Raw genomic sequence first — 14245 nt, forward strand, 5'->3', positions numbered from 1 at the left:
GTTCGAAAATTAGCCAATCAGAAAAAAGATCCCAGCTTTATGGAGCAGCGACTCCGTCCGAAGGCTGATATTTCCGACAGCATTTAAAAGCAGCACTTGTCGGAATCAGGGTGACGCGCAGCTCGGACCCAACTCAACTTCACGGATCAAAGTCAGGGAAACAATTATGAAAGTCCCAGGGGTTATAACTACAGGAGCCCTCTGTCTGCTGATTTGCGTTTGTTCAATCAGAGGTAAGTCTTCATAAATAAACCGAAACAACACTTTTCAAATCACTGTGTAACTCCTTGAAAAATGTTGTTTATTGCCTTTTGGGTGTTGGCTCATAGTATAAACTCTGTATGAGCTCTTATTTTCCATAGTACAGTGTTTTCCCTTCATTTCCATTTGGTTGTGATCTGTAAGACAAACATAACCTGCTTGGTTAGTTTTGCTTCTTTTTTGTCTCTAAGCAATCCTGGGTGGAATCAATGAATGAGAGATTTTACAAAGTTTAGCAGAATATGTCTTACTTTTAATGAACACTTGGATCAAATCCTCTCAGGCTACCAGGGTATTATTGTCATGGTAGACCGGCTATTAAATGTGACTTGGCTCTGTTATTATATGTTAGACTGTCATTACAAGCCCTATTTTGCTCAGAGGTTGTTTTTTTCTTTTTCTTTTTTTCTAGCAAACCGGTTGTCAAAATAAAGGCTTGCTTAGTGGTTTTGTGATATGTATTGTGCACCATTCATATTGCAGTGCATATTCCACAGTGCTGTGCAAACATTATGAGTCATTCCTCATTTCTTTATATCTGCGTTATAGGGTTTTAAAGTTTTAAAATGATGACAGTCCCTGGATCTGAACATCAAGCTTCAACACATATAGATGAGGACAAGTGGAGGAAAGAAGTCTAAATAAACTTACATTAGAAAACTTCTTAAAATCATGTCAACAGCAGAGAAATAACAGCATCAGTTACATTTTTCTGCTTATGTCTTTTCAAACTGTGTGTGGGTTTTTTAAGCAATAACCTGGGAATTAGTCATGTCTATATGACAAAGATTGAATTTGAATTGTCTCCTTGCGTGTAGATTTGTCCCTGGTTGATTCTTTTCTAACCAAAGAAGTCAACAAACATTTTGATGGAGCTCCAAATTCAATCAAACATTGTTCTTTTAAAGCATTGGTATTTCTTTGACAGCTTTCTGGTCACTGAGGTTGTGCAGATGGTGCAGGAAATAACACCATATGTGCTCCAGTCTGTAATAAGTCAGAACCAGCTGTCTGCTCACCTAATTTCTGTTCTACCAGCAACCGTTCAGCTGACTTGGAGGAATTACGGTGTACTAGTCAGCTTTGTGGTCACCAGCTGTTTTGGCTCTTTTTACTAAACGAATCAACCTTTTTTGCTGTGATATTTTTATACATATATTTGCTCATCAACCACATGTTGGTCAGGTGTGCTGTGTGTGTCCTTAGCCTCTCCTGAGCTGCTGCTTTGTAATGTTGAGTAACTGCTGAGAGTCTGGAAAAGGACTGCATGCTTCTGTGCAACCCAGCTAATCCAGCTAGATCCTAATCCAGAGGATAAATATGTTTGGATGTCTCCCGTGCATTCACAAGTGAGAGCAAACTACTTACAGCTTTCTTTATGTTTATAATTATCCTTTAATGCCTAGGTACTTGTTTTTGTTTATTTTTGCTCTAGGATTTATTTTCCAGGTGCCTCCAGCTTTTTCTTTTTTTTACCCCTTCACTGATCTTTTTTGTATTAAGCACAGCTAGTCGGCTCAGATGAAACTAATATGACTTAAAGATGTCCAAATGCCAGAATGTTGATTTTATAAATGTTTTTCTTGTATTTTTGTGCCACCTTGTTTTTTTTTCCTGATACTCATTGACTCATTAGATAAAAAATCAATGATTTACATTGTATGAGGAAAGGATATTCTGGTACAACAGGCCATAGTTGAGTGAAACTTTAATAATTCCATTCAATTTCTTCCACTTTATCCGAGGCCAGGTGGCGGAGGTACCAGTTTAAGCAGAGATGCCACTGATAATGAATTTAGATAATGAATGATTTAGACAAATCTTGAAATATTGTCTTTTGATAAATGTGAAAGAGGTGACAGATTTCAATAGGCTCTATGCACAGCTCAACTACTTCCTGAATTTAATGCAGCTCCTTTGTTTCCTGTCTTTCATGATTGGATGCACTGATTAATCCAGGTGTGTATGACCTAAGTAACTGGCCAGACACACCTGGATTAATCAGTTCGTCCAGTAATGAAAGACAGGAAACAAAGGAGCTGCATTAAATTCAGGAAGTAGTGGAGCTGTGCATAGAGCCCATAGGGTGGATTCAAACACTCAGAGCTTACGCATTAACACAATGGGAAAAGCTATAAATGTTTACTGCATTTCTATAAATTCTCAGTTTTTCTACAGCAGAGGTCAAGACTCAGGGAATGGTACCGTTAGGTGGAGGTTGGTTGAGGACCCGAATGCAGAGATGAGTTTTGCTGATTTAATGAAAGAGACAACAGGGGCAAAAAAAAGCAAAAAAAACCCAAAAAAATCAGAAGATGGTGGAAAAAAAACACACACAGGGAGCAAAGAAACGACAAAGCAACAAAACAATGACAAACCAGCAAAAAGGAACAGAACAAAGGATGGTCTAAAGAGCTGATATGGAGCAGGTGTGAATGGAACTAACTAGTAGGGAGCCAAGCGAAAGGAAACAGGCACAAGTAGGCAGCACAGAGTTACTCAAGAACACAATCCTGTCTGAAAACTACTACAAAGACACAAAATTACAAAGAAACTAAAAATAAACCTAAACAAAGGGCAGAACCCTGACAGAATATTTATGTAATGAGGCTAACATATAAAGGTTGACCCTTATAGTTTGACTTAGATATATTTATTTACTCAGATAGGGTTAAAAGTTGAAGAACTCAATGCACAATTAATTTAACCTTCTACTTTATTTCCCATGATTGCTGACATTGTATCAGGTTTTATAATATATTAATGTCTAATATAGTTTTTTTTTTTTCATTGTCTTCTGTGTTTATCCTGTCCTTCTCGTCTATTGGACCCTTATAGTTCCTTCTTTTATTCAGTACATCTGCTGTCAGCTAATCTGCCATTCTTCTTCAGAAATCAACCTCTCTATTTATCCTTCTAGTCTTCTTAATTTTTTTTAATGAGATCCTTTAAAGCCTGAAAATATTTTCCCCACTTGCTGAACGCACCACACTAAAAGCTACCCGGCTGCTCTGACCACTACAGTTTTTGGTGTGAGTAAAAAGACAACAAACGAAACCTCTTAACTTTTCTTTTATGTGGGGTTTAAAACCATAAATCAGATAAAAAGGATTTGATGTAAGAATCAGAATTACTTTATTAATCCCTTGCGAGAAATTCTTTTCTTGCTGTGCAACCTTTTATAGAAGAGAGAAAAATAAGATTGTAAGTACAATAGAGCAAATAAAATATTAAATAAGACAGCATAAAATAGGTAAAATTACAACCCAAACATACACCCTTCCCTATAAACAGTGTATTACAACCTTTGGGAAGCTATTTTAAAAAATATCTGTTTTCCACAAAATGTCCTGGCATGAACTTCGTTTAGGGTGTGAGAAAGGACAACAAACAACATTGAAGACAGTTGCTCTGCTTTATTCTTCTGTGGGTTAACCCCTAAGGGGAAAATGCTAGATTCTGAAATGTTTGCTCAGCTAACTATCCAAGCAGCTTATAAAATAAGCTAAAGATATCAAACTCTTTGTTTGTCTGCTTCCATTTCCTTGACCCCCTACTTGGTCTCTGCAGGAAGCTGTTCACATTGAGCCTTGTTCTGCTAAAGGTTTCTTCCTGTTAAAAGGGAGTTTTTCCTTTCCACTGTCGCTGCATGAATGCTTGATGTGAAATTTACAGAGAACAATGACAAAATAAAATACAAAGAAAATCATTGTAGCTCATCCAGGTGGAGCATTTCATGCAATTCAATGACTGGAGGTGATCAAATGGTTTTCAAACTGAATTATCTGCAAAGTGCCTTGAGATGACATTGATTTTTAAAAAAGTATAACCCTGTAAACAAGTGACTGCTTTCATACATAGTATTTTGCTGTTTGTGCTCATATTTGTTAATGAGAAACATATAGAAAATGTGTTTTCTATGCTTGCTTTTTATTGCCCTGTAATCATTTTTGTTCAGCATCAAAAGCTCAAATATTTACTAAATATGCCACAGAACAATGATTAGAGGTTTCTCTGAAATGCAATGGAAAATATTTTTTTACCAACCTTTAATTTAGTGAAACTGTTATAAAATCCTTTAAGGAATATACTTTATAAGATATTTTTCTGTATTTTTAAGTAAGCCAGACTATTACTTAACATCATAGTTTCCTCTGATTAAGTTACTACTAAACTGAGAAAGAAAGCTGTTTTAATTGAAGATATAAAAGTCACTATTTCCTCTCTTTATAACATTTACCAAAGCTAAAAATTGCAATTCTTTCTTTTTGTAAATGCATTATCCACCAACAGCCTGAGTTTTTCTTACTATTACTTAATTTTCTTTGGGAGTTAATCTACTGCAGCTATTTCTAATACCGGTAATCCTCTCATTTTCGCTTTTCCTCCCATGTTCAGGTGACTACTGTGAGGTGAATTCTTGCCACAATGGAGCGACATGTGTGACGGGAGTAGGAGAGGATCCTTTCATCTGTATCTGTCCGGACGGCTTTGAGGGAGACACGTGTAACCTGACAGAGACAGGTAGAGCAGGAAAGGACAGTTGAAAACCATGTGTGGGAAAAAAACAGATTTCAAACCTCCTTCTTCTTACAGGCTCTTGCAACCCTAACCCATGTAAGAATGACGGGTCTTGTGAGGTCATCACTCCGACAAGAAGAGGGGATGTCTTTAATGAATACGTCTGCAGGTGTCAGCCGGGCTTTGAAGGAGTGCACTGCCAGATCAGTAAGCTGTTGCTGCTTTATACCTTTGGTTGCTTTTTTCTTTTCTTTTGACTTTTAAAACTCCATTGCACATTAATGCTAAGGGTTATAACTAATTTAGTGTCAGCATAAGGCATTTAATTAAAAGAATTACTAAAAAAAACATGTTGCTACACTGCAAAAACTCTTGCAATAAGTAAATAATTCTTAAAATAAATGCATTTATGCTTAATTTGAGTAGCTACATAAGCTGACCTGCCATTGGAATTAATAATTTAATTCTTTAAATTAGATAATTAAATATTATGCGCTTTAAATAAGACAATTCAGTTGTTTTTTTCATATTTTTAATATAAATTGTCTTATTCTGTTGGCAAAGTATCTTACTTTGCACTTATTTTAAGAAGAACTGACCTACCTAGATTTAATTTTTTTGCTGTGCATAAAATGAAAGTATGTTTTAAATACTGTGCAAGTAAACAGGAAGGAAATGAATTACCGGTGAATATGATCCTTTTGGATTGCTAACGCCAACATCAGTAGTGGGAGAGATGTGTTGCTCAGTAGATGTATGAAAGGGTTTCATTCAGTGGAATCTGTGGTGTTTTTGTTTGGCTAATTAGTGAAAGACCACTCTAAGTCTCTTAGCATTCAGATGTATTCCTCTCTGGGTCAACACTGCATCCATTTGTGCTGAAGCCTGGCCCAAACATGTGAAGAATTTCAATTCTCAGCTTGGGAAGCAGGTCCTTTAAAATCAGCTGTTTATTGCAAAAAAAGGGAGATATTTGGAAGATGTAGATAAATAATTAAGGGTTAAAATAATGAAGACTGTTTAAGCAATATGTACTTATTATACTTTTTTTAAACACCCCTATCTGCTCCTAAACATTTGTAATTTTGCATCAGCCTTACCTACAAACATTGCATTGCAACATCACAGTTTGAATTTAACTGTCCCATTTCACCTGACAGCATCTTTTTATTAACCTGACAACAGCCAGGGGAGACATGCATCTGGCTGTTGTCAGGTTATCGTTTTATAGCTTGGACCAAAATACTAAATTTAAAAAAATATATATTTTCAGTTAAATATAAGGAAAATTAAAATATGTGATATTTTCATAATTAGTCCTCCTAATTCTGATACCCTTAAAACTAGTAGATTGATTAGCAGATTGCCACTAATGTTTCGTCTGTGTGAATCCAGGGCTGACAGGGGGAACAATATACTGAGGCCATGCGTGCCGTAGAATGCTGCCTTTTGCGCGTTCTTATGGCTGCCAAGGGCCCCACCATGAGGCGGTTCCCTATGGTGCTGGCTGCCTTTATCTCTGTGGAAAGATAGGATCCACATTAGGGGTGTTAGAGGGAAAAAAAGCATATTTCATACTTCTGTCCTTTTCACAAAAAAGGAGCATAGGTTCAGGTTTCAAAATTGTAACACATCTTAGCAACTATAGATTTCTTCTTTCTGTCTCATAATTAGGCCCTAAATTATGCCCATATTAGTCTGTTACCTAAAAACTAGAGGGCAGGTTTGTGATTTTAATCTAACAAAAAGTAAAATTAAGGGATATGAATACTTTAGTGAGTCACTGTACGTTTTACTTTTCCCAGTTTGTTTCTCATCCAAATCAGTCTACGTGTAAGCTGCACTGAGCCAGCAGTGTTGGAGCCATTTAGGCATTCGTTTTGTGACCAATCCTCTTAGCATTAAAAGGAACAAGATCCAAAACAGATTCAATTGGAATTACATCAGCATGTTGTCTGGTTTAATTTGAAATATCCTTTTAGGTTGAAAGCAGATAGTTAAGGAAATATTACACCCTAGCGCTGCGATAGAGAATAGTTGTATTTCTCTCTTATTCTCAACATGTCAGCTGGAAGCTATTATTAAATGCATAAAAACCAGGTAAATAAGTATAAAAAAACAAAGTGTTTAGCACAGCTAGAGAAAGAAACACCTACAGCCACCTGATGGTTCTGCCTGTCATTTTGCTGTAATATCAGAACGTCCGTAGAGGGGATGCAATGATTCTCTGACAAGGGTTAGTGTCTGGTTTCTGCAGTTTATCTCACATAGTCCTAGACAGAGGACAGGGACACTCTAATCACCTTCTCAGCTCCTCTTCCTATCCACTGCAATTTGTAGGCCAGGCAGAATGAAGAATACAACCAGGTCTACATCCTGCCCATCATATGAAACTAACTACCTCGTCCCGTTTAAAATAAATGCAGAGTTTCAACATGCAGAAAGTTTGCATGCAACATAAAAACCTACGTTTTTACAGTATCTATAATGATGAAAGGATGTTTTTTTTTTTTTACAAGTTTTACATTAGTCAAATCTTCTGTGCATACAATGTAGGCCCATCCTGAAATTCAAACTATCACAGAATGCAGTTTTTGATAATCCATGAACCTCAGTTACAGTTACCTCAAGCTGATCAAAAGGAAAATCATATCAAGAGGTGCATAATTTTGTAATCAAACTTAGCCATTGATCAACAAAAATCCAAGTTACTCATGTAGCTCTTTAGGGAAATTAGTTGTTAATGCCTGATATAGTCCTGTACGCTAGAATAAACCACCAATAAATTATTATTACACAAATAATTAAGCAATAATGCCTGAAAAGATGCTCCTATTAATCATGAATGAACATGCATTCCTATTAACATTATTTAACATATTTAGTTAACTGTGATTCAGAAGCAGTGTTTAATTTGGATCTAAGATGCACTGACCTGGTTCAGTTGCAGTGGGTTCAAAATAAACTCGGTCAAGTTTTCCAGGCTTACAGATCAGGATAATCTTTTTGTTGTTGCCAAAGTCACAGATGTGCCACTGCAATCTGTCTACTGTGGGTTGTTTGGGTTGTTCTAACCTCTGAGCATCTATTTGTTTATGCCTGGTAAGCCGCGGGGAGGATAGAAAGGGCACCATCCATCATTCCCCTTGTTGCCTGGTGGATCATGACCGCTCTTATGTCACAGTTACAGTTAAAAAAAAGTATTTTTTATGGAGGTATGGAAAGAGTGACACATGGTGAGCTGTCATCTCTTAACCTGCAGATGTAGGTCTATCTGTATAAGAGCTCTACCTTGTGGAGATGTTTGTGCATTGCTTTAGATTTGGGCAAAAGTTTTAATTCTGCTATCGATGTGCTTATTATCTGTTATTTCACTATTTTATATTTAAAAATTACTCCCACAGAAAAATAATCCCAAATGTTGTTTTTTTGGGGGGTAATCAGCTACACCAGCTCCTCCATTTTCTTCCATTTGTTCATCAGACCTCTGAAAACAATCACAAGCTTATTATTTCCAGTTTCCTGTTAACTGTTAGCTGTTGAGGGTTAAAAGGTTGCTGTGTTTTTCTTCCAGATGTGAATGACTGTGCCAAAGAGCCTTGTCGAAACGGAGGGATCTGTCGAGATCTTGATGGAGACTACACCTGCCAGTGTCCGTCTCCGTATGTTGGGAAACAATGCCAGCTACGTATGTTTCCTCAGTTACACTTTCTACACATATCTACTCACTGCTTTTCTTTAGAAAACATAAAATATTATATGAATTGCAGAATAAGTTAATGTAGTTTGGGGTATTCTTAAGTGCCAAAGGGTAGCCCTAGTCAAACATTAGCTCTATGAAAGAGAAAAGTCGTTGTTAAATATCAAAATTTATGTTGGTTCCTAGGTTGCATTAGTCTTTTGGGTATGGAAGGAGGAGCGATCGTGGAGTCCCAGATTTCTGCGTCCTCTGTGCACTACGGTGTTCTGGGTCTCCAGCGCTGGGGCCCAGAGTTGGCCAGACTGAACAACGAAGGCATCGTCAACGCCTGGACGTCCGCCAGCCATGACAGGAACCCTTGGATTGAGGTGAGGGACGTGAGGGCTTTAAGGTCGGGCCAGTGAGCATTCTTTGTAAGAACACTTCCGTGTTTCTTTTCAGATTAACATGCAGAAGAAGATGCGCCTGACAGGCATCATCACTCAGGGAGCCAGCCGCATGGGCTCAGCAGAATACATCAAGGCCTTTAAAGTGGCCAGCAGCTTGGATGGTATCAGCTATGTCACATTTAAAGGAGACGGCATTCGAAAAGATAAGGTCTGATGTGATTTTTTCTTTAAAAAAACAAAAAACAAAACACCTGCCTGTTTTTTCTTAGTTGTCTTCTGCATGCTCAATCCTTCTGTGCATCTGTGGGCTGCAGGTTTTTGTAGGTAACGTTGACAACGACAGCACAAAGACCAACCTTTTTGATCCCCCCATCGTAGCCCAGTTCATCCGCATCATCCCGGTGGTCTGCCGCAGGGCCTGCACCCTGCGCATGGAGCTGGTGGGCTGTGAGTTGAATGGTAAACATCTACATATTTGAAGCTTTTAAAAAGCTAACTCAAAAATAAAAAGCAGTTCATAATACTTGATCTAATTTGAACTCAAGGCAGAAAATAACAGTAACTGAAATCGTTCCATGAAATCAGGGTTAATATGAAGAGATTGTAGTAATTCTGTGCTCTTTGCTGCCTACATTCTGCTACTGTCTCTTGCCTCTCTCTACTCTCCTCTTCTTTTATAACTGCCTGGTGTTACATTGGTTAAAATCACTTGTGGGTTGAATTTTCTTTGCAAGGTTCTTCTGGGTGTATTCATGTCTTTTTTATTTCTTTTCTGCTCTTTCCTTCTCCTCCCCCTTCCCTTTTTTCTTTTTGTTTTGTTTTACTTTTGATTTACAGTTTATTCAAACACGGCAGGTTGCTCCGAGCCCTTGGGAATGAAATCTCGACTCATCTCTGACGACCAGCTTTCAGCCTCTAGCACTTTCCGAACGTGGGGAATCGATACCTTCACCTGGCACCCTCAGTTTGCCCGGCTGGACAAGGCGGGGAAGACGAACGCCTGGTCTCCTGCTCAAAACAATCGCTCAGAGTGGATCCAGGTTCAGAAAACTTTATGAAAACACAATTGTTATTGGTTTTATGAGTGATACTTAAAATCCAGTTCAATCTGGGGTTTCTTACTCTGTTTCTCTCTGCTAACTCCTCAGGTGGATCTTGGTAAAATGAAACAGCTCACAGGCATTGTCACTCAGGGGGCTAAAGACTTTGGAGTGGTGCAGTTTGTTTCAGAGTTTAAAGTGGCATACAGCAATGATGGAGAGTCATGGAGTATCGTGAAAAATGAGAACACTGGTGGTGATAAGGTCTGAATACTTGAAATGTTCATCCATAATATCTTATTTTTCATTTATAACACCTTTCTAATTGATTTAACTGTAAATTTGGGAAAATGTAAACAATTTGCCTTTTTTTATACCATCTTCACCATATCTTGCTGGAAGAACATGTTCTCTTCTTCCTATTTTGAAGAGAAAGGAATGCCCTTCTGTCCCTTTTTAACATTTATTTTCTAAGGATATGAATTCACAAATATTTAGCAAACAAATATGAATGAATTAAAGCTAAAATGTGTAATATATACAAGGATTTACTGATAGAAATACAATATATTATACATATGTTTGTGACTTATCATCTACCAGCTTAAAGAATCCATCTTTATGTTTGTGTTGCCTTGGAAATTGCTATTTACAATTAAGAAGGAGCTGACAAACTAATGAATGTAGGTATCGCCATTCCGCTTCACTGTGGCAAGTTAGCCCTATATAAAATATATATCTAATAAAATACTATTTATAAAATAATCTATGTAAACAAACCTCATCATTACTTCACAAGAAGTGATGCAGACGTTGCAGAAGCCATTTTGTACCATGACGACCTCTGTATTGTTGGAGGGGGAGAAGTGGAGGGGAAGCGGTTTATGTCGCTGCAGTCTGACCATTAGATGTCGCTGAAAATGACACACTGTAGCTTTGAACAAGGACAGTAGAGATAAATAAAAAAGAGCTTTAATTAATTTATTTGATATGAACTGTTAGGGGCCCTTATACCTGTGGCACAAATGGCACAAACATTCTTTCAACATCTCAACCAATAAATAGGTATTATATTAAAATAGAGTTTTTATAATTACATTGTTTAATGTGGAGCTAACCTGCAGGCAGGACAGATGCTTATTTTTCAATGTCTTTTTTTTCTTCTGTTTCTTTTCATCTTTTTACACGTTGTCATCAAAGGGCAGCAGAGAAAGGAAAAAAATAATTGGTGGAGCTGGTAAAAAATCACAGAAGACTGATGTTAAGCAGCTACTCTATAAAAAAGAAGAGAAAATTGTGTAAAAATTGAAAAATTTCAGTGATATGCTATAAGCTATGACAGTGGCGAATACGTCGTTTGATGAGGAGGAGCTCTTTCATTGATCGTCAGATCAGATCGGGTGTCATTAATGGGAGAGAGAACTGCAGTTTACAGAATTTTCCTCAAATTTTTTCTTTTTTATGTATAATTTCTCATCATATAATTTTTAGATTTGACAGGCCCCAATTTAAACTGGAAAACACCTTTTAAGCGTTTTAATCTGTTATTACAGGTATTACATTCTGAGGCATGCTCTCAGTTCTATTGGTGATTACGAAAACATTGGTGAAGATGGAATGTAAGCAGAAAGTTTTCTCCTGGGGCGGCCAGTTGAGGCTCACTGATCATCTGATTTTAAACCAAGTGCAGGAGAATTATAGGAGATTTTATTTATCTAGTTTTAAAAAAGTGCTATGATTTTATTAAAATTACAAATGCATCACTTTTTTTTTTTTAGATTTTCCAGGGAAACATTGACAACAACAGTCACAAGAAGAACGTGTTTGAGCCCCCGTTCTACGCTCAATATGTACGGGTCATCCCTTGGGAATGGCACGAGCGCATCACTCTACGCATGGAGCTGCTGGGCTGCGATGACTAAAACCAATCTTTCCTCATCCATTTCTTCCACCAAGCTGTGGAACGACGACCTCTTCTGTTTGGCACTATATGGAGATCATGTCTGCTGAATAGTTTGGACTCTAACACCTATAGCACTTTTTATTAGTGACTTTTTTCATGTTTACATGGCTACATTATTTAACATCCCAGCCTTTGGTGACTCAAGGAGCGCTGCTTTGATTATTTGTAGTTTTAGAAGCTTTATGTATAAAAATGTATTTTATTTGGGCAATTTACAGCCTATAAGGGTTTAACTCCATTAACAGCATGCACAGGACAGATGCTAAACTCCTTTAAAGCTTTTTCTTACTTCTGTAAAAACTTATGAAATTGTGGAGGACTTTTTGTTACGTCTAACTGCTCCAGAAAACACAAAAACCAGAAAAAAAGAGGACAGTCTCCAACATTAGTAAGGCTACCACATAAGTAGTCCTCACTTACAGGTCAGCTGATAGATTCTATGTAATTAACAGAAATTTAAACTGTGTAATTTTGTTCTGATTTGATGATTTGTACAATTGATGTGAAATATAAGGAAAATGTGCACAAAAAATAGATTTACATTTATTTTTGTTTTGTAACTCATTGTTGGTGTGAGACTAAGATTAAATGTTCAACATAATCTCTTCAGTGTGGCATGCGTTTGTTCATAAATGCATAATGCTTTGTTCCTCTTGCTGCAAAGCATCTTTGTGAACTACACTGAGGATGCAGTAGTAGGTAATAGGAGGAGCATCTCAGCTTTTATACATGCGGGGATCCAATATTTGATCTGCTGTTAAGCTGTCAATTTCCCAACTCACAAACACATTAACCAACTCTTTTTTTATGGTTCCTTCTTGCTGATTATTGGAAATTGACAGAATATCAGTCGAAAATGTATGACAGATAAAAAAAAAAGTCTGTTTATTGAATTGTGAAATAAGAATTCAATCCCAGCAACTACTGCAACATGACACACATCTGTGCACAATCAAATAATTACCACACCCCTGATCTTAACACCTCATTTGTATGAAGCACATGTACTTTTTTTTTTGCATATTAATCACTTTTGCAACATGGTAAAAACCAAGGACCTGTCAAAAAATAGGTTATATTTTAAAAAAGTTGTCTTGCACAAGAACTGCTGGTGCTATTATTGCGAAGGGTACAGGATGATTGGGCCGTGTAACATAAAATCTTGTCTCAAAATCTGCTTTGCTCAGCAGAAACACTTAAGAGGGGGGCATGGGTGGGTCTTCAGCATGACAATGACTCAACAAAGGAGTGGCTCAGTGAGAAGCCAAGGAGGTTCATGGAGTGACCTAGTTAGTCCCCTTAACTCAGAAAACCTGTGGAGGAGGCTGAAGGTATTAATTTTAAAATGGATGTCAGGAAACATGGGGGTCCAATCCCAAACCTAACCCTCCATTTGTGCTGTCCCACTGAGGGTCTGCAAAATGATGGGCCATCCCGAACCACATAGTGGGTAGGTCGAGTGAATTATCCAGGGAGTGTCAATCAGCTGGAATTCAGCAGCGGGGGTCATTGACAGAAGCGAGGCTGCTGTACACTGGCGCCCCCAGTCCCTCTGACCTCCCTCGGACACAACAATACTGAAAGCTAGAGCTCAAACCGACAACCTTCTGGTTGGAGCGCAAACTCCTTCTTCCAACACCACTGTCACCCCCAACATTTGTCTTAAGACAGGCAAATGTTTAGTGTCATGTGAACCTGAGGCACAGAGCTACAGCCATGCACATGGGACGTCACCATGTTGCCATAGAGACAACTGTTTTCCTTTTCTGCTGGAGGGAAGAAGCCATCCCATTCTGGTTTATAGCCCCCAGCTTCAATCAAGGCACCTTCCACAGCTGCAAGTGGGACTTGATAGTTAAGGGTTAGTGCTTAGTGGGCGGTTTGGGATTCAGCCTTAGAGACAAACTGGAGGATCCTTTCAGAGAGGTCTAAAGGCCAACTATTAAAAGATAAGAAATATTTTTTCCTCAGTTTTCTCATAATTATTGGCTATAAAAACCTAGGCACATTATTTTTATGTTATCTTACATGTTTATATAATCTTTACAATTTTGGCATAATTACCGCTCTGCCTGGGTTGCTCTTTCAGCTATTGGCATGTGTGAGAGTCCGTATGTTAAGCTAACAATTGATCAATTACTCACCAAGTTGACAATTATTTCAATAATTGATTAATCACGATTAAGCAGACTAATTCTTCCACAACTACACATGATTATTTAAGAACATTAAAATACATAAAGAGAAATACTAAAAAAGACACATTTTTAGAATTTTGAATAAATCAGTTTAATTTTTCCAGCTCATTGGGAAAATATTTAATGCCAAACAGTGATGAGATTAAACACCTCACTTTTATGAGTGATTAAAA

General features: G+C 37.6%; 1 protein-coding gene across 2 annotated transcripts; it reads left to right on the forward strand.

The window, feature by feature from the left end:
- Positions 1 to 12475, forward strand: LOC119799096 (EGF-like repeat and discoidin I-like domain-containing protein 3). 2 transcript variants are annotated; one of them, XM_038308830.1, is made up of 10 exons: positions 1 to 233; positions 4660 to 4785; positions 4858 to 4989; positions 8357 to 8470; positions 8669 to 8850; positions 8924 to 9079; positions 9186 to 9330; positions 9727 to 9911; positions 10020 to 10175; positions 11690 to 12475. In XM_038308830.1, exons 1-10 carry the CDS (start codon positions 167 to 169, stop codon positions 11831 to 11833), a joined length of 1407 nt encoding a protein of 468 aa, XP_038164758.1. In that variant the 5' UTR covers positions 1 to 166; the 3' UTR covers positions 11834 to 12475. The 2 variants fall into 2 exon arrangements, with proteins under 2 accessions (XP_038164758.1, XP_038164757.1); XM_038308829.1 differs by having other exon boundaries at positions 2 to 233; positions 9709 to 9911.
- The last annotated feature ends 1770 nt before the right edge of the window (positions 12476 to 14245 follow it).

The sequence above is a fragment of the Cyprinodon tularosa genome, unplaced genomic scaffold, assembly GCF_016077235.1.
Source record: "Cyprinodon tularosa strain WSP-4 unplaced genomic scaffold, ASM1607723v1 ctg649, whole genome shotgun sequence".
Classification (NCBI taxonomy): Eukaryota; Metazoa; Chordata; class Actinopteri; order Cyprinodontiformes; family Cyprinodontidae; genus Cyprinodon; species Cyprinodon tularosa.

Coding starts and splice junctions, on each gene's coding strand:
- LOC119799096 (XM_038308829.1), top strand. CDS start 167: ATGAAAGTCCCAGGGGTTATAACTACAGGAGCCCTCTGTCTGCTGATT. Junction 8,471..8,668: donor TGGGAAACAATGCCAGCTAC/GTATGTTTCCTC, acceptor GTTGGTTCCTAG/GTTGCATTAGTCTTTTGGGT. Junction 8,851..8,923: donor ACAGGAACCCTTGGATTGAG/GTGAGGGACGTG, acceptor GTTTCTTTTCAG/ATTAACATGCAGAAGAAGAT.